Source organism: Odocoileus virginianus, chromosome 5, assembly GCF_023699985.2.
Source record: "Odocoileus virginianus isolate 20LAN1187 ecotype Illinois chromosome 5, Ovbor_1.2, whole genome shotgun sequence".
In the NCBI taxonomy this organism is placed as follows: Eukaryota; Metazoa; Chordata; class Mammalia; order Artiodactyla; family Cervidae; genus Odocoileus; species Odocoileus virginianus.
In genome coordinates, this window is record NC_069678.1 from 64,060,671 (window position 1) to 64,087,458 (window position 26,788).

Here is a 26,788-nt window from a genome sequence, read left to right on the forward strand (position 1 = left end):
GAAAAATGAGCAATAGAGCCCTTATAGAGCCTGAAAAGCCTAAACTATTTACTATCAGGTCTTTTCAGAAAAAGTGCCCTGATCCCTGGGGGTATAGAATATAACATCTTGAAGAGTAGAAACCATGCCTTTATGATTATGTTTTTATAAATGTCATATTAAACTGGACTTGATATTATTCTTAATAATCCATTTAATAACATTAGGCAAATATTTTTTCAACTGCAAGCATTGGCCTATAAAATATAAAGCCTTTTAATATGCAAAAAAACATTGCAATCATTTAGATTTTGTATATTATTCTAAATGGACTAAATTTACTATAACATGCTGTACTTTGATGATATTATTAATGACTCAGTTAATAATAATAATGGGACATACAACAAATGAGACAATTTTTTTAAAACTTCAGTAGTAAATGGCACTATAAACCTGAGGTATAGTGAAGTTTGACTTTCAACTTTTTTCTAAGTACTCTGAATATCACATACCCTTTACTTTTACTATGATATAATTATATTAATAATCCCATACATTTACAATTCACAAGAATTTGATATGTGCAAGGAAATGCTGGAAACATCAATTTTAGCTCTTGACATTTCATTACACTATCAGTACATTACAGCCCCCAGGTTACACTGTTTAAAAAAAAAAACTATAATGTCATGCATGTTCCAAGGTTGAAAGAGTTGTTAGTTTTAAGAACATTTCAGTAAGGTAGTCTAGTGAAAACCTGGATAGAAAGAGACCTTGGATATCCATACCTATGAGCAAAAGAAGAAAAATTTGTCAGTAGATAAATTAAATGTGACTAGAGTCACAATATGTCTTGTTTTTTTCCCTAATAGCAAATGAAAGTTCCTTTATGAATATTCTCATACAGTTAGATTTTAAACATTCTAATAATATATATGCACTGCAAAAACCAGTATTTCTGAGCCTGAGGACCACTCCTAAGATGAAAGACTTTAAAACAATTTTACCTTAAAATGTGAGCAACCACAGCTGGTCCATACCAATCTCCAGCTTTTTTCCCAGACTTCTTTCCATATTCTATTAGCTGATGTAAACCAAAGACAGCCAAGGGGGAATCACCAAACCAAGAGATGATTTTCCGGTGATAAATTTCATTTTGCATCTCACGATCATCAGAATATCTCTCGATTTTTTCCTTCAGAGAAATTGTTGGGGTTTTGAGTTCTCTTTCCCCTGAAAGTGATGCTTCAAATGATGCAGTAAATTTTTTTACAGTGTTGGAAGTCCATGATTCAGAGTCTGAATTTTCAATGTTCAAAGCATCGGGCCAGGTCCAAGCTATAGTAGTTACAAAGCAAATTATTCAGATCTTTTAAATAGTTAGACTTTAACAATTCTACTAAAATAAGTATGCAGCATTTAAAGTTACATGAGTTACTAAACTAAAATAATAAAGTCAGAAAGTAGATTAATGGTTGTACATGGGGAAGGAGGAATACTGGGAATGACCACTACCAGTATGGGCTTCCCTTGTAGCTCAGCTGGTAAATAACCTGCCTACAATGCAGGAGACCCCAGTTCAATACCTGGGTCGGGAAGACCCCCGGAAAAGGGAATGGCTACCGACTCCAGTATCCTTGCCTGGAAAAATCCAGAGGAGCCTTGTAGGCTATAGTCCATGGGGTTGCAAAGAGTTGGACACAACTGAGCGACTAAGCACAGCAGAGCACTATCAGCATGTAGTTTCTTTGGGGGAAGATGAAAATGTCCTAAAATTAGATCACGGGGATAATCGTAAAATTTTGTAAATATACTAAAAACCACTGAAATATTGTTCACTTTATTTTTTTTCATTTATTTTTATTAGTTGGAGGCTAATTACTTCACAACATTGCAGTGGGTTTTGTCATACATTGACATGGACCAGCCATGCAGTTACATGTATTCCCCATCCCAACCATGGAATATTACTCAGCTGTTAAAAAGAATTCATTTGAATCAGTTCTAATGAGATGAATGAAACTGGAGCCTATTGTTCACTTTAAATGAGTGAATTTATAGTACAGAGATTAATAAAGCTGCTTAAAAAAATAAAGGTACAACAGAGAAAACATGTTAATTTATCAATGATGTTTTCTTTAGAGTTGAAATATTATTCTCCACACTTTTCTGTAGTTTCTAAAATTTTTTAAATGGGAATATATTACACATGGAGAAGGCAATGGCAACCCACTCCAGTACTCTTGCCTGGAAAATCCCATGAACGGAGGAGCCTGGTAGGCTGCAGTCCATGGGGTCGCACATAGTCAGACACGACTGAGAGACTTCACTTTCACTTTTCACTTTCATGCACTGGAGAAGGAAATGGCAACCCACTCCAGTGTTCTTGCCTGGAGAATCCCAGGGATGGCAGAGCCTGGTGGGCTGCCGTCTATGGGGTCGCACAGAGTCAGACATGACTGAAGCGACTTAGCAGCAGCAGTAGCATATTACATATAATCAGGAAAAAATTACCAAAATGAAAGAGAAAAAAATAGCAAACTTAGGTACAAATGGACAATTCAAGAATATGTTTCCCTTTCTTTTCTTTTCTTTTTTGATAGTACTAAGATGGAATAAAGACTTTTATATTCCATTACCAATACTGCTCACCAGACATCCAATCTTGACTACCGAAAGGCACAATAAATATATTGAATATCATTCACAGTATTCATGAGAGAGTCACTTCAGAAAATGTGTTTTGTTTTGGTTATACATTAAAATAAAAGTTTTACCATGGAAGTTTAATATTTCTTTTCAAGGTTTTTTTTCTCATACACTCCTTTCAAAATAATTTAATTATTCTTTGGGGAGTAATATCAATTCTCTAGTAAATGAAGTTAATAAAGCCATTAGAGATCAAAGATTCCCCACACACAAAATCAACTATGTCACTACTTCACTCTTTTTAATAATAAGACAGTCCCCAAACATTCATACAATTTTAAGTTAGCCAAATGAGTCACAGGTTCAGAGGCCGAGTCAGGACTGTGAAAAGCGTTCCAATTTGTGTCCGTGATTGCAGGAGACTACAAATAAATCAGGAAAAGCTGAAAAGTTCCTTTCCTTGCAACATCTTCACCATTCTGGAATAAATATTCTCTCTAAATGATCTCATTAATAATACCTATAGAAAGGTTATTAAATATTTGCTGAGCATTGCGGAAAATTATCTAACACTTAAAAAAATGTAATGATACTTAGTAGTAACCAGATACGATAGCCTAAAATGGTAAACTAAAATCCTCCTACAAACGTACATATTACGTAAAAATAAACTAGTGGAAGTGTTAAGAAAGATGGTACATCAGAAAAAATAGATACATGTAAGTTAGGTATCAAAGACATTTTTGAGAGTCTAAAAGTATGATGACCTTATTTATTAATAGAAAATAACAATCAATTTAACTGATTATAGTCATATTTATAAACATAAAAATAATTTTAAAGCATCACTGATGATATTTAGAGAGAAAAATAAAGAAACCAATACAAAATTTCCTAAGATTTAAATAATATAAAAATATTTTAATGCAAAAATATTAACTGCACAATAATTATCTGCTCAGTCATTGCTGCCAGAATTTACAAACTGCAGATAACCCAGAGAGTCCAATTGAAAAGAACTAAATAATAACAAAACCAAAAAAGTGCAAAGACTACTAAAACTTGAACTTAATTCAAAGTGGTAGCCATGAATAATATTTACATTCAACCTGTATTTTGGAAAGGTGAATCATGAAAGTTAAAGTCATACCTGCCTAATTCAACAAAGATGTTATGTTACTTGCTAAATTAGTTACAACTTCAGAAGACATTAGAGAGTCAAGAAAATTAACATCAGGGAATTTCATTCAGTTTGCAAGCTAGAGTTCAAATTTAAACAACAACAATAAAACCCCCCAAAATAAAAAATTTGATTTACCTCTACCAAGAAAGTGTAGTATGAGTCCTTGAGCCAATAGCATTTGGCCAGTTCTTAATGTACAGCCCCAACCACAGTCTGTTGTCAAAGCTGAGCCTTCTATTTGAGGAAATTCTTCCCTGTAGGTAAGCCATATTCTTGAAATGAAATCTTTACGAAATTCTTCTACATTTCCTGCAATCACATGATCTTCTATTGTACACCCTGATCTTGCAGGTAAGAGTTCATTTTCATCTACAAAATAAAAATATAAACAAATATATACAAAGTAATATATAAATACATACAAAGAAATGTCAGTAATGGTAACATGTTTCCATTACTGTTCGTACGGAGTATGGCACAATCTAATTCTTTTCTCAGATTTAAATGAAGATAAATCTTAGATTCTGTTCAGACTGTTATGAAAATCAAATGAGAGTGAATGCTGAAATGTTTTGTACACTTTGGTACTAGCTAATATGAGGTATTATCAGTAATTCTGTTGTTAATAATAATATTCTATATTCCAAATATAATCAACTCGAGATAATATAAAAATATGTTTCCTTTTTGCCTCACTTGGCTCAAGATATAGATATTAGTGCTCTCTAAAATGAGATTTGCAAATAAAATATCATGATTTGCCAATATGTAAACATGTATATAATCAGATAACTAGCTCAAATAAAATATAGACGTATTTATTGTTAGGAACATTTATACTCAAATTATAAAACCAAAACTAATAAGCTAATGGCATCATCAACTTAATGGATTTGAGTCTGAGTAAACTCCGGGTGACAGTAAAGGACAGGGAAGCCTGGAGGGCTGCAGTCCATCATCAGGTCGCAAAGAGTAAGACATGACTAAGCAACTGAACAACAACAACAAATAAAATTATTAAATATGTTGTTACCCAATCATGTTAAAATACATTTTTAAATTGTTGCCACTCACATATGTAATTTTTTTAAGCCTTTCCAAATTGATTCTCTCTACTACAATTTCTATGTGAAAACTATGGTCACTATTTGCCCAACAATTTACACAACACCCATGCTCAAAATGAACTAACATTCCCTGATCTTTCCAGAGAGAAAGTCTTAGTCATCTTTTCAGCTTCTGCATGCATATAGTACCTAGCACAAACAGATCCTAACAAATGTCGGCTGGTTTGGGTGGATGGATGGATAGGTAAATAAATCTGCCTATAACTCTCAATTCCAAGAAGTTTAATGTTTAATGCCATTCTGCAGGATGTTAAAGCAGTTTTATCATGCTTTTATTCCTCATGTTTCTGCCTCTATCCCTCTTCAAACTCATTCTGAAAAAATTACAATCATCCAAGCTTCATAATATTCAGTTTAACGGAGGTAAATCGTAGCATACAGTTTTAATAATTAAAAGAATACATGCCAAGCCTCTCTTATCAATGAATTTCTCTTAATACTAAAGCTTGAATCTAATTATAAATAAAAATTAAAATGCCTGGAAACTGAATATGGCACTACAAATATGTCCAAAGTTTCTACTTTAGGAGACATTTAAATTTGTTTTAAATTGAATACAATAACACATAACTATAATACTTTATCCTGTGGCTTGCCAAACACATAGTTCCTAATTTCCTACCTTGACAAAGTGACTAATTCCTTATCCTTTTAAGATCTAGTCTCCCTCTTAATATTTACTCTAAATATTACTGGAAAACTGCTAGTACTAAATGAACTTTGTTGTCCTGTTCACTTTCCACTATAATACTGCTCCGTCTGTTCCACTCTTTGATTGGCTTTCCTTTTTGCAGTATTAATTATATCAAGAATAATTTTTAATTTACATCTGCTCCCCATCCAGATTTCAAGTATACCAGAGAGGAAGAAATGTGTTTATCTTCTGGACCTCTCAATGTTCAGTGCCTAACACAGAGTTCAGTCCATAGGACATGCACAATAAACATTTGTCAGGTGAATGTAAGATAAATGGAATCAAAGGAAGAGATGTTTTTTAAATTTTGTTTTGCTTTGCTTTTGTTTCCCATGATGGAAGAGACTTCTGAGCAGAGGTTTATGAAGAATGAGAATGCCTAAAAGAACCGCTAGAAGAGTGAGAAAGAAAGCTGATAGAGGAAAGAGAAGAGAATTGCTAGGAATACTGAGCTCAGTTAAAGTCTGCTTCTCACCAACAAAAATCACAACTAAACAAGCTAATATGAAAAATAATCAGAAGTAAAATAAATTGAAAATAAAGCCTGAAAGTATAAGTATTATAATTATCAGATATACGGTAAAATGAGTATGCATGTGTTTGAAAAATAGAAGGGAACTGAAAGTTGGACAAATAACATAAAACAGACTATTAAAATTGACCAGGCACATATAAAAGAAAACCAAATGGAACTACTAGAAATAAATAATAGTAACAGAAAATAGAAATTTGGTATAGATTAAATAGAAAACTATACATAACTCAGAAGATAATCAAGGAACCAGAGAAACTAAAGAAATTACTTAGAACACAGCACAGAGAGGCAAAATAACAGAAAGTATTTAAAAACCAAAGAATTTAAGAGACATTAAAAAAAAACAACTAATAACAGAAAAGCTTGTCAGAGATGTATAGGAGAACAGGAAAAATGGAGAAAAACTATAATTAAAAGTGACTGAAATTTTCTCAGATTTTAAGAAATATATGAATTCTGAGTAGAATAAAATGAAGCCCACACAAAAGACAAAGAGCTGATCTTAAAAATAACCAGAGAGAAAACATACACACACAAAACGACAGCTTCAAAACACTAGAGAGAGAAAATCATGTCCTAAAGTGAGCAGAGATTTATTAAACAGAATCCAAAAACTACTAACCATTTAAGAAAGTTAAAAAGTCAACCAGATTATATTAAAATTATGAACTCTTTAAAATTATGAGCTCTTCAAAAGATAAACAATGAAAAAGTAACTAAGGGAGTAGGGGACAACATTTCCTGTAGATATATTCAAAAAGGGATTCATATCCAAAATATTGTCTCTAGACAATCTAGAGAGACGATTTAATAGAAGACATGTTTAAATGGAAAAATATCTACGAAAATATGCTCAATTTCATCAGTTATCAAACAAATGCAAATTAAGATAAAATGTTTCTCTAATAAATATGAAAAATATCAAGTACTGGTGAGCTGAGAGCAAGCAGAATTCTCATACACACCTAGTAGAAATATAAATTAGCACAACTGGTTTGTAAAATTATCTGGTAGTGTATACTGAGACTGAACATATGAATACCCTGTGATTCAGCAATTACATCCCCAGGTACACATACTGTATGAAAATTCATATACATGTTCATTAAAGCACATGTACAAAAATATTCACCGCAGGGCTCTTACTGATTGCCAAAAATTGAAAACTATCCAAATCTCCACCACAAGTAAAATGGATTAATAAAGTGGCATATTCACACGATGCAATACTCAGAATACAAAAATATCCAGCACCCAAAAAGGTAAATAATACAATGTCTGGCAATCAATCGAGTATACAAATAGGCAGGAAAACACAAGCCAAAAAGAGAATACTCAGTCAATCAAAACTGAACCCAAACTAACAAAAATGCTAGAATTAGCAAACAAGGACATTAAAAGAGTTATTAATATTACAATATTGTGCTGTGCTGTGCTAAGTCATTTCCGTCATGTCCAACTTTTTGCAATCCTATGGACTATAGCCTGCCATGCTGCTCTGTCCATGAGATTCACTATAGCCTGCCATGGTGCAAGAGTCTTGGAGTGGGTTGCCATGCCCGCCTCCAGGGGATCTTTCCAGCCCAAGGATTGAACTCATGGCTCTTACATCTCCTGCACTCACAAGCAGGTTCTTTACCACTAGCACCACCTAGAAAACCCCACAACAATATTATGTATGTTCAAAAAGATAAGCAGAAACAAAAAAGTCTTTTTACTGGAATTTTAGACATACAAACTACAATGTCCAACATAAAAGATATACTGACTGGGATTTATGACATATTAGATATTGCTGAGGAAAAGATCAAAAGACTGGTGAACTTGAGGACAAAGCAATAGGAACTATACAAATTAAAACACAGAGAAGAAAAAGAATTCTTTAAAAAAATTAAAGCACATCAGTGAGATGTGGCACAATTTCATTCGTGCTAATATATGTTCAACTGGAGATCCAGGAGGAGAATGAAGAGAGGGGAGGATAGAAAAAAATATTTGAAGACAAAATGGCTGAAAAAATTCAGAACTGGTGAAAGCTATGAGACAACAGTTTCAAGAAAACACCAAAATCCAAGCAATCATGAAGAAAACAACACCACTTCACACCATAGTCAAACTATTCCAAACTAGTGATAAAGAAAAAAATCTTAAAAGCAGTTAAGAGTAAAAAAGTCATTATGTACAAAGAAAGATAAGGATAACATCAGGTTTCTCACAGTAAACAAAAACAAGCAAGAAGATAAAAGGGCAACATCTTTAAAGCTACAGAAAGAAAAAAATCATCAACCCAAAATTCTATACCCAGCAAAAATACCTTTCAAAAATGAAGCAAGACTCTTTCAGAGATACAAAAGCTGAAAGAATACATGACTGGCATCCCTGCATTGTAAGAAATGTTAAAATAAGTCCTTCAAGCAGAAAAAGAATGAAATTTAGCAGACAGAAATATGGATTCATACAAAGGAATGAGAAATACCAGAAATAACTACATGAGCAAATATGTAAGTTTTCTTACCACTTAAATCTCTTGAAAGATAATGACTGTTGAAACAAAAACAATAACAATGTATTATGGCATGTATAAGACACAAATAAATAAAATATATGACACTAATAGCATAATAAAGACCAGGAGGAGGGAAGTACAATACACCACTCCAAGGTTCTTATACTATATGTGAGTTGATACAATACCACTTGAAGGTGGACAGTGATAAGTTAAAGATGTATACCAAAACCTTAAAGTAGCCAGCAAAATAACATAATAAAAAGTTATAGCTGATCAGCCAGCAAAGAGATAAAATAGAAACCAGAAATATTCAAATATTCTGAAAGAAGGTAGAAAAGAGGAAAAGGGAACAAAGCAGATTTAACAAATATAAAGTAAACAGTGAGATGACAAACTTTACTATATCAATAATCATATAAAAGGTAAACACAAGCATATCTTGTTTAACTGTTCTTCACTTTATTGTGCTTTGCAAATAGTGTATTTTTTACACCTGAAGCTTCATTGACAACCCTGCACTGTCAGATGATGATTAGCACTTTTTAGCCATAAAGTAATCTTTAATTAAGGTATGTAGAAGCAACTGTCAGAACAGGACATGGAACAACAGACTGGTTTGAAATTGGGAAAGGAGCACGTCAAGGCTGTATGCTGTCACTCTGCTTACTTAATTTATACACAGAGTACATCATGCCAAATGCCAAACTGGATGAAGCATAAGCTGGAATCAAAATTCTCAGGAGAAATATCAATAATCTCAGATATGTAGATGACACCAAAGGTAAAAAGCAAAGAGGAACTAAAGAACCTCTTGATGAAGCTGAAAGAAGAGAGTGAAAAAGCTGGCTTAAAACTCAGCATTTAAAAAGGCAAAGATCATAGCATCTGTTCCCATCACCTCATGGCAAACAGATGGGGAAAAAATGGAAACAGTGACAGATTCTATGTTCTTGGGCTCCAAAATCACTGCATTGGTGATTGCAGCCATGAAATTCAAAGACACTTGGCTCCTTGGAAGAATAGCTATGACAAACCTAAACAGTGTATTAAAAGCAGACACATCACTTTGCCAACAAAGGTCCGTATAGTTAAAAAGTTACGGTTTTCCCAGTGGTCATGTACAGATGTGAGAGTTGGACCATAAAGAAGGCTGAGGGCTGATGAACTGATGCTTTCTAACTGTGATGCTAAAGAAGACTCTTGAGAGTCCCTTGGACTGCAAGGGGATCTAACCAGCCAATTCTAAAGGAAATCAATCCTGAATATCCACTGAAAGGACAGATGCTGAAGCTGAAGTTCCAATACTTTGAACACTTCATTAGAAAACACTCTGATGCTGGGAAAGACTGAGGGCAGGAGGACAAGGAGTGAAAGAGGATGAGACGGTTGGATGGCATCACTGACTCAATGGATATGAGTTTGAGCAAAATCTGGGAGATAATAAAGGACAGGGAAGCCTGACATGCTGCAGTCCTTGGGGTCACAGAGAGTTGGACATAATTGAGTAACTAAACAACAATACTATTGTTTATATATAATGCTATTGCATGCTTAATACACTATTATACTGTGTAAATACAACCTTTATATGTACTGGGAAACCAAAAAATTTGTGCAACTTATTTTATGGCACTATTTGCTTTATTGCAATGGTCTGACACCAAACCCACATTATCTCCAAAGTATGCCTGTAGTCTAAACAACTTAATTAAAAGGCAGGTATTATCAGATTGGATAAAAAAGCAAGATTTAACTATTCACTGCCTACAGGAAACAAACTTTAAACATAAAGACAAATAGATTAAATGTTTTAGAATATAAAAAGATATACCATATAACCCGATGCAAAAGAAAGTTTAATATAAGACAAGTATATTTCAGACCAAAAAATATCACCAGGGATAAAGAAGGGTTTTATAATTATAAAGGAGTCAATTAATTAACAGACCAAAACAATTCTAAAGGTTTATGCATCCAATAACAGACCTTCAAAATTGATGAAGCAAAAACTAATATAACTGCAAGAAGAAATAGACAAATCCACAATTACTGTCCGAGATTTCAATATCCCTCTCAACAAGTAAGACAGTGCAAGAATAAAGATTTGAACTCAACCAACTTGACTTAACTGTCCTTTTAGAACATTTCAGTAATAGAATACACATTCTTGTCAAGCACACAAAGAACATTTACCATATTTAGAACATTATACCATATTTAGACCATAAAGCAAGTCTCAATAACTTTAAAGAGATTAGAATCATAAAAGTGTTTTCTTTGAATACAATGGAATTAAAAATCAATAACAGAACAAGATCTGGAAAATGTCCAAATTGAGCAATGTACTTCTAAATTATTAATTTCTTCCTACATACCCTTTCTTAGTAAATGGCAAAAGTCATGTTTCAAAAAATTCCACATTGTGGGATCTTATTTCCATAACATTTGGGCATAATCCTGGCAATATCTGGAATAAGAGAGATCCATGAAAATAGTAGAGATAGCATAAGAACCAAGACCATATCCAAAAAGACCCTTTGATACGGTACTTTCATGCTCTTCCTTCTGTTCTATAAAGAGATCCCTAGGCAAAACTCCTGGAGAAGGAAATGGCAACCCACCCCAGTACTCTTGCCTAGAGAATCCTGTGGACAGAGGAGCCTGGTGGGCTGCATAGAGTCGGACACGACTGACGCAACTTAGCATACATGCATGCATTGGAGAAGGAAACAGCAACCGACTCCAGTATTCTTGTCTGGAGAATCCCAGGGATGGAGGAGCCTGGTGGGCTGCCGTCTATGGGGTCACACAGAGTCGGACACGGCTGACATGACTTAGCAGCAGCAGCAGCAGGCAAAGCTTCACTCTGGGCTGGCTTCAGCTCAAAAAAAAACCTTTATTATTTTCTAGCCTCTGTGCTATCCTCTCTACTTCTTAAAACTTTTTTCCCCCTTTTTCCATGTACATTTTTCTTTGTCCATAGGTTAGAATAATTGCCTATAGGTGTTCCTCAGCCCCAAAATTAGGAAGGAGAGAGCCTTATCTCGTTATTCTTGTTAAATCCTTTGGGTCTCTAAAAAAGAACTGGTATTCTAGAGATAAGCACAGATGTATTTTTTCCTTAATGGTCTCTGGACCCATTGTGTCCTGAACCATCTAAGAGAAAGTCTAAAAAAATCCTAGCCAGATGGGGGCATGATATCTAAGCGGAAATGAGGCTTTCTTAAAATAAAATAAAATCCTTAACTGCTTCTCTTATAGATACCTGTAATTTTTTTTTAATTTTGGTATTTGATCAAAATAATACCGATTGGAAGGACCATTTGGATTTATATACCATGAACATTGACATAACAATGCACAGCATGATATCAAACTCTGGGAAAGAAAAATTGCATAATATAAGTTTGTAGTTCAGGAAAGGTAGCAATATAAATTTAAAACCTGGAAAGAGCAGGACAGACTTTGCATAAAGTAATATAATCATATTAAGATTATAATCTTATAATAATCTTATACTTATTTATCATCATAAATTAATTCATTGTAGATAACTCAGAGGGAAGCAAAATAAAACTATTGTGATTGGAAGACACCACTTTCTAAGCACTTAGATCTGTAAGACAGATTGCCAACACCTTCAAACTGAAAGGGAATTGAAACAACTGAACCAAACTATCCACTAGATAAATGTCAATAAATAATGAGAGATGAGTGACTATGATTAAAGTAATTTGAATAAAATCCTTAGCAGAACAGAAAAACTATTAGAAAATATTTACATAATAGAAGAGGATAATTAAAAAATCAAGAATTTAAGTGGGAATGTGATCCATCAGAACTAGATTGGAACAACTATTATAAACTGACGGTTCTATAAGAAAAAAAGAAAAAATATTTATCTTCTTTGGCTCTGTCCACTCAAGTGGCCTGGGGCAATGTCATCTCCACAATGAAACCTTTTTCTACACAAGAAACCAGAGTTCATTAGGAATGGCTGGTTTCAAATATGAGGCTGAAAAGTATAAAGTGGGCATGGCACACCTACTTATGGAAGAAAATAGGAAATTTCCAAAAATTAATTAGCATTTGTTCAAAGATAAGCCAATCTAAAAGAAATTTCCACTGGCTAACAATTTGAATACCATAAGATTACTGGTGGAGACTGACCAATGCACAGTATAGAATCTAAAAACCTATGAGTCCATAATGACATACAAAGAAAGAAAAGATTAGCATTAAAATATTTCAAATGTGATAAACAGAATATTATATTTCTATTGAGCCTACTTAAATCTACCTTGTAGGCTTGTTGTGAGAATTAAAGACATTTCTCAAAGAGTTTAGCATGATGCTTGACACATAGTAGGCACTCAATAAAGGGTATAAATTATTAAAAGAAAATATATGATAATTATAGAAAGAATGAGTATATGTGAGAATTCAGAAACATCAAATACAGTGAACAATTTCAGAAATTGGAGCATCCTTACAAACTGGAAAACATACCATTTTTAGGTTAACTAAAAGGTACACTTGTAATTGTTATCATATACTTTAAAATTATCAGAGAATTTGATAAAAAATATCAAGATATCAATTCAAATAATATTTATTTAGCACTCATACTGTAAGTCCAAAACTATAAGGGAATATAATAAATGGAGTACAATGGTATGAACTTTAATTTCAAGGAATTTACAAGAAACTCAAATCACATGGCAGTATTTTATGTAACATATTTTATGTGTTAGGAATTAGCATAGTTAACCTTCTAACCATATTTTATGTGTTACATAAAATAAAGGTTCTTAAAAGATATATGATAAAATATATGCGTAAAAAGTAGAATGCATATTGCCAGGGGCTGAAAGGAAGAGAGGAATGAGGAGTTACTGTTTAATGAGTACTGAATTTAGTGTTACAAGATGAAGAGTTCTATAGATGAATGGTAATGATAGTAACACAACGTTATGAATGTATTTTAATACCACTGAATTGTACACTTAAAAATGAGATGGCAAATTTTGTGTTATATGTATTTTACCACAATAAAAATAACTGGAAGTAAAAAACAAAAGAAATATGTCAAAGGTAGATTAATCTAGAAATAAAATAATGAAAACAGTGAGTTTCTACAAAGATTTTTAAATGGATTACAAGTTTAGCACTTACCTTCATATTTAAAATGGTAACACTTTCCAAGTAATAATACAGGAGAATTTCTACTAAAATATGTCTTCGTTTTCAACACCCAACCTAAATGAGACAGAGAAAGACAGTTTTGCAATTAAGGGATTTCAGACTAAAAGTTTAGCAGCATTTTCTTTTATTTCATTTCAAATCACTAATTCTCAATACAGATGTACATCTTTTACAAGTGGAGCAAAAATATGTTGACAATGAACTGAAAATACAGGGCACTTACATTAAATATTTTCAAATAAAGCTAAGTATTTTAACCACATTCTATCCACTTAAAGACCATGACAAAGAAAACTTTTTAGTTTTATTTTCAAACAAGTCACAATGTTCTCATGGTATAAAAATTAAAAGTTAAAAATTCTACTTCAGTTTCCTTGACACCAACCGTCTTCCAAAAGGCAATGTTACCAATTTCTTGTATTTCCTTCCATTTTAGATAACTTAAAAGTTTAAAATATTTGAACATTCCAATGAAGTAATTTAGGGATAAGATCACAGAGTACACTGCTGCTGCTGCCACTAAGTCACTCCAGTCGTGTCCAACTCTGTGCAACCCCACAGACGGCAGCCCACCAGGCTCCTCTGTCGTTGCGATTCTCCAGGCAAGAATACTGGAGTGGGTTGCCATTTCCTTCTCCAATGCATGAAAGGGAAAAGTGAAAGTGAAGTCGCTCAGTTGTGTCCAACTTTTAGCGACCCCATGGACTGTAGCCTACCGGGCTCCCCTGTCCATGGGATCTTCCAGGCAAGAGTACTGCAGTGGGTTGCCGTTTCCTCCTCCCAGAGTATACTAGTGCTTATGATAAAAGCAGACCTCTGAAGTTTCCTAGGGAAATCTGTTTTAACACCATCATTTCAGCTTATTGAGGATTTCTGAAAGTGATATACAAAGTTTCCAGACATTTTCATCTCAATTTTCCACCTCCCAAACCAAATCCTCAATTCTCAACTTTTAGCTGCAAACTCTAACTCTTTCAATTTTCTTCCTACTAAACTGTCCATATCTAAAAGGTACTATCCTTTTGACTTTTTATGATGTCATTAATATTCTCAATTTCCTAAGAAAAGCACTTGCCCATTACATTCCTGAATATTCCCAAGTATATGAAACTCCTGAGAGATAATGTAGCCTTAAAAAGCAGCTCCTAAAATGTAAGAACATAGAAATAGAATCTGAAATTGGGAGTCAAGACTAGGTCTAGTCTCAAGCAGACCAGCATTTATATTTAACACAGTTGTTACAAATTTTAAATGAGTGACTTTTATGAAAGTGCTTCCTTAAAGACTATAATACAAATAAGTACAAAGAACAAGTACATTAAAATATGTATTTATAATAAAAATCATACACGTATCTGAGTTTGGTACTGAAAGAGAGAGAATGGAAAGTCAAATACACTGATTAGACTCTGGATTACTGCAGTACTCCCCCAGATGGCTTCTCTGTCACAAGTCTTTCCCCATGCTAGCAAATGCCACTTATCCCTGCCAAATTAATCTCCCTGTGGCTCAGCTTTGATTAGGTAACTCATCTACTCATCTGCTCAAAAACCAACCTCAATGACTCATTAACCTAACAGATTTATAATGAACTTCTCTGTGATACTAAAGACTTTCCTCAACATGATACAAATTACCTTCGGAGCTATCTTTCCACTAATTTTCATCTATACTCAAAGCGGACTTTACTATTTGGTTCATATTATTCCATGACAAAACTATCCTCCCCAGTATCAGCCCATTTCAATCCATTTAAATCTTCTTCTAATTCAAACATGCAATTTTTGTTGTTCCCAATTTACGAGTGTTATTAGGACCATGCTAGAATGATTTTAACCCCCAAACCAATATCAATTTCCCCCTCCCCAAAAGGCAATATTTTCAAAGTACGTCCTAAGAACTTCATAAAAACAACCTTAAAAATAAACAAAAAGCCTTTAAGGAGGACTTCTCGGTCCCTGTGCTTTACCTTCAACCTACACCCTCTTACCAGTCACCAGTCCTTCCAAAAGGAAGAAAAGTGAATCTGAGTCAGGGTCTGAGGCTCTGCAATGATCCCCATTTTACATAAGCCGTAAGTTACAGTGCACAAAGAGAGCAGTTGTCTCCTAACAGTTAGGCCTAGAGTTGACATAGCCTCCTTTCTCATTCTATTGGCTGACATGAGACACAGGACAGCCCAGATTCAAATGAGAAAAAAAGACAACACAAAATGTGATTCACTGAGGACTGTCTTAGGAGAGTCACCATAAACAAAATGTTACCCAAAAACCTACAGTCCATTAAACTAGCAATTACAAAATCACAAATAAAGCTTTAAAAGATGCAAACAAGTCAAAGAACATAGAAACAGTAGAGATGGTAACGATTTTCTGGAGGAACAGAAATCATGAAGGATGATTTAGAAGAAGGATGAATTATTTAATATTTTAAAAAGGAAATCAAGTTTATATACATCAAAAAGTCATGTAAATAAGGGGGGAGGAAAGCAAAAATTAAACATTTTTTCAAGAAAGTAAGGTTCAGTCATTTAAAATGTAAATGTTATGCCATTTCTAGTTCTGTCTTCATATCATAATACTGACATTGATAAAAAAAAAAAAATCCTAAGTTATGTTCAGCGTATCCAGAGAACAGCAAGAATAGGGAGCCAAGGGAGGCTGGACTTGAATACATTTCAAGACTTATCTAGATATGTGACCTTGAATATGTCAATCTCTGTTTTCTAATTTACAAAAAAAAGAGAACCTTAAAAAGATAGGAGATTTAAATTAAATCTCAGAAAGATATGAGATTTAATTGATAAGGTACATAAGCTATAACATACTAGTGGGTGCTCAATCAATTTCAGTCCTTCTTCACTACATAATGATCAAGGGATCAATCCAAGAAGACATAACATTTGTAAATATTTATGCATCCAACATAAGAGCACCTCAATACACAAGGCAAACACCAACAAACATAAAAGGGGAAACTGACAGCAATACAATAATAGTAGGGGACTTTAACACCTCACTTACACCAATGGGCAGATCATCAAAACAGAAAATTAATAAGGAAACAAGCTTTAAAATGACACATTTGACCAATGAACCTAACTGATATCTTCAGGACATTCCATCCAAATGCAGAAAAATACACTTTCTTCTCAAGTGCACATGGAACATTCTCCAAGACAGACCACATCGTGGGTCACAAATCAAGTCTCAGTAAACTTAAGAAAACTGAAACCAATCATCTTTTCTGACCACAATTCCTAGATAAAAATTACAGAAAAAAAACTTAAAAACACAAACACATGGAGATTAAACAACACATTTCCAAATAATCAACTAGTCACTGAAGAAATAAAAAGGGAAATCAAAGAATTCCTAGAAACACATGACAATGAAAACACAGTGGCTCAAAACCTATGGGATGCAGCAAAAGCAGTTCTAAGAGGGAAATTTATAGCAATACAATCTGATCTCAAGAAACAAGAAAAACACCAAATAGACAACCTAACTTGATGCTGGAAAAAGAAGAACAAAAAAACCCCAGTTAGTAGAAGGAAATAAATTATAAAGATTAGAGTCGAAATAAATGAAAAAGAAATGAAGGAAACAATAACAAAGATTAATGAAACTAAAAGCTGGTTATTCAAGAAGATAAATAAAATTGACAAATCACTAGCCAAACTTATCAAGAAAAAAAGGGAGAAGAATCAAATTAACAAAATTACAAATTAAAAAGGAGAGGTTACAACAGACAACACAACAATACAAAGGATCATAAGAGACTATTATAAGCAATTTTATGTCAATAAAATGGACAATCTGAAAGAAATGAACAGATTCTTAGACAAGTTCAACCTTCCAAGACTGAACCAGAAAGAAATAGAAATTATGAAAAGACCAATCACAAGCACTGAAATCAAAACTGTGATCAAAAATCTCCCAAAAAACAAAAGCCCAGGGCCAGATGGCTTCATAGGTGACTTCCACGAAAACATTCAGAGAAGAGCTGATGCCTTCCTTCTCAAACTTCCAAAAAATTGCAGAGTAAGGAACACTGCCAAACTCATTCTACAAGGCTACCATCACCTTGATACCAAAACCAGATAAAGGCATCACAAAAAAAGAGAAAATTATAGGCCAATATCAATGATGAACATAGATGCAAAAATCCTCAACAGATTCAAACATCATACACCACAACACATTCAAAAGATCATACACCATGATCAAGTTGGGTTTATCCCAGGGATGCAAGGATTCTTCAATATACACAAATCAATCAATATGATACATCATATTAACAAACTGAAAGATAAAAACAATATAACCTCAATATTTGCAGAAAAAGCTTTTGACAAAATTCAGCACCCATTTGATAAAAATTATTCAAAAAATGAGCACAGAAGGAATCTACCTCAACACAATAAAGGCCATATATGATAAACCCACAGCAAACATTAATCTCAATGGTGAAAAACTGAAGAGCCATTTCCTCTAGATCAGAAATAAGACAAGGGTGCCCACTCTTGCCAGTATTATTCAACATAGGTTTGGAACTCCTAGCCATAGCAATCAGAGAAGAAAAAGAAATAAAAGGAATTCAGATTGGAAAAGTGTAAAATTCTCACTGTTTGCAGATAACATAAACTACACACAGAAAACCCTAAATAGTGTCAGAAAATTGCTAGAGCTAATCAGTGAATTCAGTAAAGTCATAGGAAACAAAATCAATACCCAGAAATCACCTGTGTTCCTATACACTAACAATGCAAAGAGAAATTAAGGAAGCATTCCCATTTACCATTGTAACCAAAAGAATAAAATACCTAGGAATAAACCTAAGGAGACAAAAGAGCTGTATACAGAAAACTGTAAGACACTGATGAAAGAAATCTAAGATGACATAAACAATGAAGAGATATTCCATGTTCTTGGGTTAGAAGAATCAATATTGTGAAAATGACTATACTACCAAAAACAATCCCTATCAAATTACCGATGGCATTTTTCACAGAACTAAAACAAAAAAATTCATAATTCATACAGAAATACAAAAGACCCCGAATAGCCAAAGCAATCTTGAGAAATAAGAATGAAGTTCAAGGAATCAACCTTCCTAACTTCAGACTATACAGCAAAGCTTCAGTCATCAAGACAGTATGGTATTGGCACAAAATAAAAAGAAATATAGACCAATGGAACAAGATAAAAGCCCAGAGATAAACCTATGCACCTATGGGTACCTTATCTTTGACAAAGAAGGCAAGAATATACAATGGAGAAAAGATACGGTCTTCAGTAAGTGGTGCTGGGAAACTGGACAGTCACATGTAAAAGAATGAAATTAGAACATTTCCTAATACCATATACAAAGATAAACTCAAAATGGATTAAAGACCTAAATGTAAGACCACAAACTATAAAACTCTTAAGAGGAAAACATAGGCAGAACACTCTATGACACAAATCACAGCAAGGTCCTCTATGACCCATCTCCCTCGAGTAGAATGGAAATTAAAACAAAAATAAACAAGTAGGGGCTAATTAAACATAAAAACATTTGCACAGCAGAGGAAGCTATAAACAAGCTGAAAAGATAATCCTCAGAATGAGAGAAAACAATAGCAAATGAAACAACTGACAAAGGATTAATTTCCAAAATACACAAGCAGCTTGTGCCACTCAATACCAGAGAAACAAACAACCCAATCAAAAAGTGGGGAGGGGACCTAAACAGACATTTCTACAAAGACATACAGATGGCTAATAAGCACATGAAAAAATGCTCAATATCACTCAATATTAGAGAAACGCAAATCAAAACTACAATGAGGTATCATCTCACACTGGTCAGAATGGCCATCATCAAAAAACCTACAATAAATGCTGGAGAGGGTGTGGAGAAAAGGGAACCCTCTTGCATTGTTGGTGGGAAAGTAAATTAATATGGCCACTATAGAGGACAGTATGAGACTCCTTAAAAAACTAGGACTAAAACTACCATATGACCCAATAATCCTACTATTGGGTGTATGCCTTGAGGAAACCAGAACTGAAAAAGATACATGTACCCCATCTATACATGTTCATTGCAGCACTATTTACAATAGTTAGGACATAGAAGCAACCTAGATATCCAATGATAGATGAATGGACAAAGAAGCTGTGGTACATATATACAATGGAATATTACTCGGCCATAAAAAGGAATGCATGTGAGTCAGTTCTAATCAGGTGGAAGTCAGAAAGAGAAAAACAAATATCATATATTAACACATATATACAGTATCTAGAAAGATGGTACCAATGAACCTATTTCTAGGGCAGCAATGGAGACGCAGACATAGAAAACAGACTAATAGTCACAGCAAGGGAATGGGGAAGGTCAGGATGAATGGAGAGAGTAGCATGGAAACATATACACTACCATATGTGAAACAGACAGCCAGTGGGCATTTGCTGGATGACTCAGGGAGCTCCAACAGGGTGCTCTGTGACAACCGAGAGGGATGGGATGGGACGGGAGGTAGGAGAGAGGTTCAAGAAGGAGGGGACATCTACGGCTGACTCATGGTGATGTACGGCAGAAACCAACACAATACAGTAAAGCAATTATCCTTCAATTAAAAATAAGTGAATTCAAAAAACTGTTTTAGTACTTCTTAAACCACACATTGGAGAAGGCAATGGCACCCCACTCCAGTACTCTTGCCTGGAAAATCCCATGGACGGAGGAGCCTGGAGGAGTCCATGGGGTAGCTAAGAGTCGGACACAACTGAGCGACTTCACTTTCACTTTTCCCTTTCATGCCCTGGAGAAGGAAATGGCAACCCACTCCAGTATTCTTGCCTGGAGAATCCCAGGGACGGGGGAGCCTGGTGGGCTGCCATCTATTGGGTCGCACAGAGTCGGACACGACTGAAGTGACTTAGCAGCAAACCACACATGGTAAAGAACCCATGTGCCAGTGCAGGAGACATAAGAGACACAGGTTCAATCCCTGGGTCAGGAAGATCCCCTGGAGGACAGCATGGAAACCCACTCCAGTATTCTTGCCTGGAGAATCCCACAGACAGAGGAGGCTGGTGGGCTATAGTCCACAGGATCGCAGAGTTGGACATGACTGAAGTGACTTAGCATGCACACAAACCACCCATACAATACAAACTCTAAGCCAGGAATACATATTAAACATTTTAGAATAATTTTCATCAATAAAATCAAACTAAAATACTATTCTATAACTTAAAACTATCTAGAACATGTGACACTCAGTCATTAAGTGGTGTCCAACTCTTTGCAACCCCGTGGACTGTAGCCTGCCAGGCTCCTCTGTCCATGGGATTTCCCAGGCAAGAATACTGGGGTGAGTTGCCATGTCCTTCTCCAGAACACGTAGTTACCCTGAACATTCTGTTCTTCAGAGATTAGGGATTACCATAATCTTGCTACACCCACTTAATATCTAGATAGGGAAAGCTACGCATATGTAAATAATAGTTTAAATAACAATTCCTAGGATACTGCTAAAATGTGTTAGTACCAGTATGATAATTTCCAGACCTTATAAATGAAATCTTCATCACCTAACCTATCCATCAGATTAAATGACTGAAGAGAATGTAAATCTCTATTTGCAGATGACATGAGCTTACACAGAAAATCCTCTAAAATCCACAAAAACCAATTAGAACTAATAAAGAAGATCAAGTTTAGAAGACACACGATCAAATCACAAAAAAATCAATTGTATTTCTATATACTAACAAAGAATATTAAAAGAAATTAAGAAGACAATTCATTTTAAAATAGCACTGAAGGACTTCCCCAATGGTCCAGTGGTTATGACTCTGCTTTCCAATGCAAGGGATGAGGATTCAATCCCTGTTCATCCCACATGCTGCAAGGTGTAGCCAAAAATTGGGAAAAAATTAAAAATAAAATAGTATTGAAAAGAATAAACACCTAGGAATAACTTTAACAAAAGAAGTGTAAGACTTACACACAGAAAACTACAAAATGTCATGGAAAGAAATTAAAAATCTAAATAAGTGTAGAGACATCCCATGCCCATGAATTGGAAGACTTAATATGGAAATATTCTGCTAATATGTCAATACTCTGAAAATTGATCTACAGATTCACTAAAATCTATATAAAAATCTTAGCTGAATTTCTTGCAGAATTGATAAGATGATCAAAAATTCATAGGGAAAATGTATGGGATCCAAAGTAGTTAAAACAATCTTGGAAAAGAAGAGCAAAGTTAGAGGAATCATACTTTCCAGTTTCAGATTTCACAAAGAGCTAAACTAATCAAAAGAATGTTCTATTAGCATAAGAACCAACATACAGATTAATGGAATAGAATTGAGTGTCCAGAAATAAACCCTTTACATCTATGCTCAACTGACTTTAGATAAGGGTGGCAAGACCATTCAATGGGAAAAGAATATTCTTTTAAACAAATGGTGCTGTGACAACTAGATAGCCACATACAAAGAATGAAGTGGGACTTCTACCTCACATCACACACAAAATTAACTCAAAATGGATCAAAGACCTAAACAGAAGAGCTAAAAAGAAAAAATATCTTTAAAAATAGGTGTAAATCTTCATGATCTTGATTTAATCAACATCTCTTAAATACAGCATCAAAAGCATAAGCAACAAAGAAAAAAATAGGCAAAGTGGACCTCATCAAAATCAAAGTTTTATGCTTCAGTGGACACTATTAAGAAAGTGAAAAGACAATTTAAGAATGTGAAAAAATATCTGCAAATCATATTTTTGCTGAGGGATTTTTATCTAGAATACATAAAGAACACTTAGAACCCAATAATAAGAAGACAACCCAATCTTAAGATGTGTAAAAAATTAAATGGACATATCTTCAAAGAATACATACAAATGGCTAATAAACACATGACAAGACACTTACCTTCATACAGTCAGCAGGGAAATGCAAATCAAACTTACAGTGAGATATTTCACACTCACTAAAATGGGTCTAATTTAAAAGATGGACATTAACAAGTACTGCTGAGGATATAGAGAAATTTAAACCTTCAAACATTGCTGTAGGAATGTATAATGGTCCAAACAGTTTGGTAGTTCCTTTAAAAGTTAAACTTTGAGTTAGTATATGATCCAGTAATTTTACTCCTAGGTATATATACAAGAGAACTGAAACTAAGTTTACACAAGAACTTGTACACAATATTCACAGCAGTACTATTCATATGGCCAAAAGGTAGAAATAACCCAAATGTCTATCAACTAATGAGTGAGTAAAGAAAATGGCATATATCCATAGAGTGAAATAGTATTCAACCATATAAGAGAATGAGGTATTGATACATACATGCAACATGGATGAACTTTGAAAACACTGTGCTAAGTGAAAGGAGTCAGAAACAAAAGACCACAAGTTATATGATAGCATTTATATGAAAAGTCCAGAATAGGCAAATCTATAGAGGCAGAAAGTAGCATGGTGGATGTCAGGGATTGGAGAGAGATGGGGAAGAATAGGGAGTATTCTTATACCGCTAATGGGTACAGGGTAACTCTGAGGGGTGATAAAAATGTTCTGGAGTTAGTGACGATGGTTGTACATTTCTGTGAATATACTAAAAAACCACAATGAGGTACCATTATACGCCAGTCAGGATGGCTGCTATGCAAAAGTCTACAAGCAATAAATGCTGGAGAGGGTGTGGAGAAAAGGGAACCCTCTTACACTGTTGGTGGGAATGCAAATTAGTACAACCGCTATGGAGAACAGTGTGGAGATTTCTTAAAAAGCTGGAAATAGAACTGCCATATGACCCAGCAATCCCACTTCTGGGCATACACACCAAAGAAACCAGATCTGAAAGAGACACGTGCACCCCAATGTTCATCGCAGCACTGTTTATAATAGCCAGGACATGGAAGCAACCCAGATGCCCATCAGCAGACGAATGGATGAGGAAGCTGTGGTACATATACACCATGGAATATTACTCAGCCATTAAAAACAATTCATTTGAATCAGTTCTAATGAGATGGATGAAACTGGAGCCCATTATACAGAGCGAAGTAAGCCAGAAAGATAAAGACCATTACAGTATACTAACACATATATACGGAATTTAGAAAGATGGTAATGATAACCCTATATGCAAAACAGAAAAAGAGACTCAGATATACAGAACAGACTTGTGGACTCTGGGAGAAGGCGAGGGTGGGAAGTTTCAAGAGAACAGCGTTGAAACATGTATATTATCTAGGGTGGAACAGATAACCAGCCCGGGTTGGGTACATGAGACAGGTGCTCGGGCCTGGTGCAATGGGAAGACCCGGAGGGATCGGGTGGAGAGGGAGGTGGGAGGGGGGACTGGGATGGGGAATGCATGTAAATCCATGGCTGATTCATTTCAATGTATGACAAAAACTACTGTAATGATGTAAAGTAATTAGCCTCCAACTAATAAAAATAAATGGAAAAAAGAAAAAAAAATGCAACGTTAAGTTATTACCAAGTTTTAACTGTCTAAATAGCTAGCTGGCCATGACTTCCAGTGAATCAGGAGCCAACAGACAATTGTGTTTTACCTGAGTTTGCATTGCCTATGGGTTTTACTAAATTTTTCCATTTCTATTCTATGGATATGAACTTCTTCCTGTTGATACTAATTCTCTGAGTATTTCTCCACCTTTGAAAGATTCTTCACCACCAGTTTGTTTCCAGTCTGAAGTAGGCTTCAAAACAACCATATGATCCTTACCAAATTTGTATGCAAACCAAGAATAACTAAGTTATAAGGAAGTGTCTGAGTGTGCCCCTAGAAGAAAGTTATATGTATCAGAGTATGAACTTTATATGGTCTGCTTTGTGTGAAAGACATCTATTTTGCTTGGTTCCTGGTTCAGACATGAGGCTGCCTGAAACTGAGTCTGAAAAACTGAGGTAATATCCATTACCTGAATAAATTATATCTGCTTTGGAATTTTCTTTTTTAAAGGACTGCATGATATGCCTGAGTTACTAAGCAATATTTATGAGGAATTTTGGCTCTTTCTTCAGGAAGTGTATTCTTATATACTTTGTAACTGAAATATATAGAGAATATATTATATTTTATTCCTTACAGAAATATTTCATTCAAGGAAAATCTCAGCAATTGTTACTGACAGAATAAGGGAGATAATACATATCTTCAAATATTTCTTTGGATTATATAATTTTCAAATCATGATACTTACTATATTTCATGTTGTTCCAAGCAGATATAAATTTAGTTTTCAGCTTATCGACATCATCTGTTCCTGTGGCCTCCATATTCATATTCTAAAGAAAAAGCCATCACTTGATTGCATTCTTCTGTAAGTTTAGTCTTCTGCTCTGACGGAAAGAAAAAGCTAAAGAAAAATAAGTTATGAGTACATATTCTATGGTGTAATACCTGCTAAAGTTACTTAAGCGTTTAAATACAATTTGAACTGGAAATGAGGAAACAAATTTTTCATTTTACAAACTAAAATATAATATATTCTATACATATTTCAATTACAAAATATATTTAATACCAAATATACAACAATAAAAATTGTCACACAAGAGACTTCCCTGGTGGTCCAGTGACTAAGACTTCGTGCTCCCAATGCAGGGGGCCCAGGTTCAATCCCTGGTCAGGGAACTAGATCCCACATGCCACAACTACCAGTTTGCATGCCACAATGAAGATCTAAGACCAGGCACAGCCAAAATAAATAATAATAAATACATAAATGTTTAAAAAAGTTATCACACAAATCCAAACAATAACTCCCCACAGATACAATTAAAAACAGTAACAGTAATACAACTCAGTTTTGGTGAGGCTATCCAAGATTTGTTTCTTTTTAATTAGAGAAGGTGATCTGAAATCATAAGAAATGATAACTATCTTCATAATGGAGACTTCCACTTGTATTAAGTCACTGCTTTCATATAAAGTCTAATCATTTTTTTAATTAAGGCATTTCCTATATTTCCTATATATCCTTCTTACAGCAGCATTTTTTTAAAAAAAATAGACTTAAATTTGCAAGAGACAATGTTTTCTTATTCTAAAAAAGAGTAAATGTAGCTTATATGTATTTGTTTTTTAAATGACTTGATGGAAAATTGAGATACGTTATATGTAATCTGAAAGAGGAACAAATTATTACTGAAAATACTCCAGTTTATTTGTAACAATTCACAGACAGTTTTCTTTTCAAGAAAAGAATGCAAGGGTTTCCCTAGTAGCTCAATGGTAAAGAATCTGCCTGCCAAAGCAGGAGACACAGGTTTGACCCCTGGTCTGGGAATATCCCACATACCCAGGAGCAACGAAGCCCGCACACCACTACTACTTGGCCTGTGCTCTGGAGCTCAGGAGCTGCATTCACTGAGTTCACATGCCACAACTACTAAAGCCTGCAGACCCTAGAGCCCACGCTCCACAACAGGAGAGGTCACCACATTGAGAAGTCCACACACTGCAAAAAAGAGCAGTTCCCACTCTCCACAGCTAGAGAAAACCTGCATGCAGCAACGAAGATCCAGTACAACCAAAAAAAAAAAATTATAAAAGAAAAGGAAAGGAATGCCACATAGAACATTATCCTTTCAGAGTTATAAATAGCAACTCAACGGGATTGGTACATTTGCTTCTCTAACAATAGATATTCCATTTTATAATATGTATTAGATGTTACTAATTAAACATTATAATTGTGGCAGAAGAAAGCATGGTCCGCTAGAAGAATTTAAAAAGTAAATGTGACTAAGGAGCAGAATCCAAAAAAGTGACACATGTGCGGCTACTGGGTTAGACATGGGCCAGAGCACACAGAACCCTGCATTCTGTGTTAAGAATTTTGTTCTTTATGC

General features: G+C 34.5%; 1 protein-coding gene across 8 annotated transcripts in view; it reads right to left on the reverse strand.

Moving 5' to 3' along the window:
• The window catches only part of ATG4C (autophagy related 4C cysteine peptidase), a 96,934-nt gene that overhangs the window by 42,918 nt on the left and 27,228 nt on the right, over positions 1-26,788 (reverse strand). For 7 of the 8 annotated variants that reach the window (XM_020885526.2, XM_070468050.1, XM_020885516.2 and 4 more), the window contains 4 exons: positions 25,135-25,290; positions 13,855-13,938; positions 3,950-4,183; positions 990-1,320 (listed from right to left, as the gene is read on the reverse strand). In XM_020885526.2, the coding sequence (XP_020741185.1) occupies positions 990-1,320; positions 3,950-4,183; positions 13,855-13,938; positions 25,135-25,216 (731 nt within the window). In that variant the 5' untranslated portion in view covers positions 25,217-25,290. Of the gene's footprint in view, positions 1-989; positions 1,321-3,949; positions 4,184-11,054; positions 11,147-13,854; positions 13,939-25,134; positions 25,291-26,788 lie in introns of all 8 variants that reach the window. The other variant, XM_070468052.1, reaches the window with a different exon arrangement.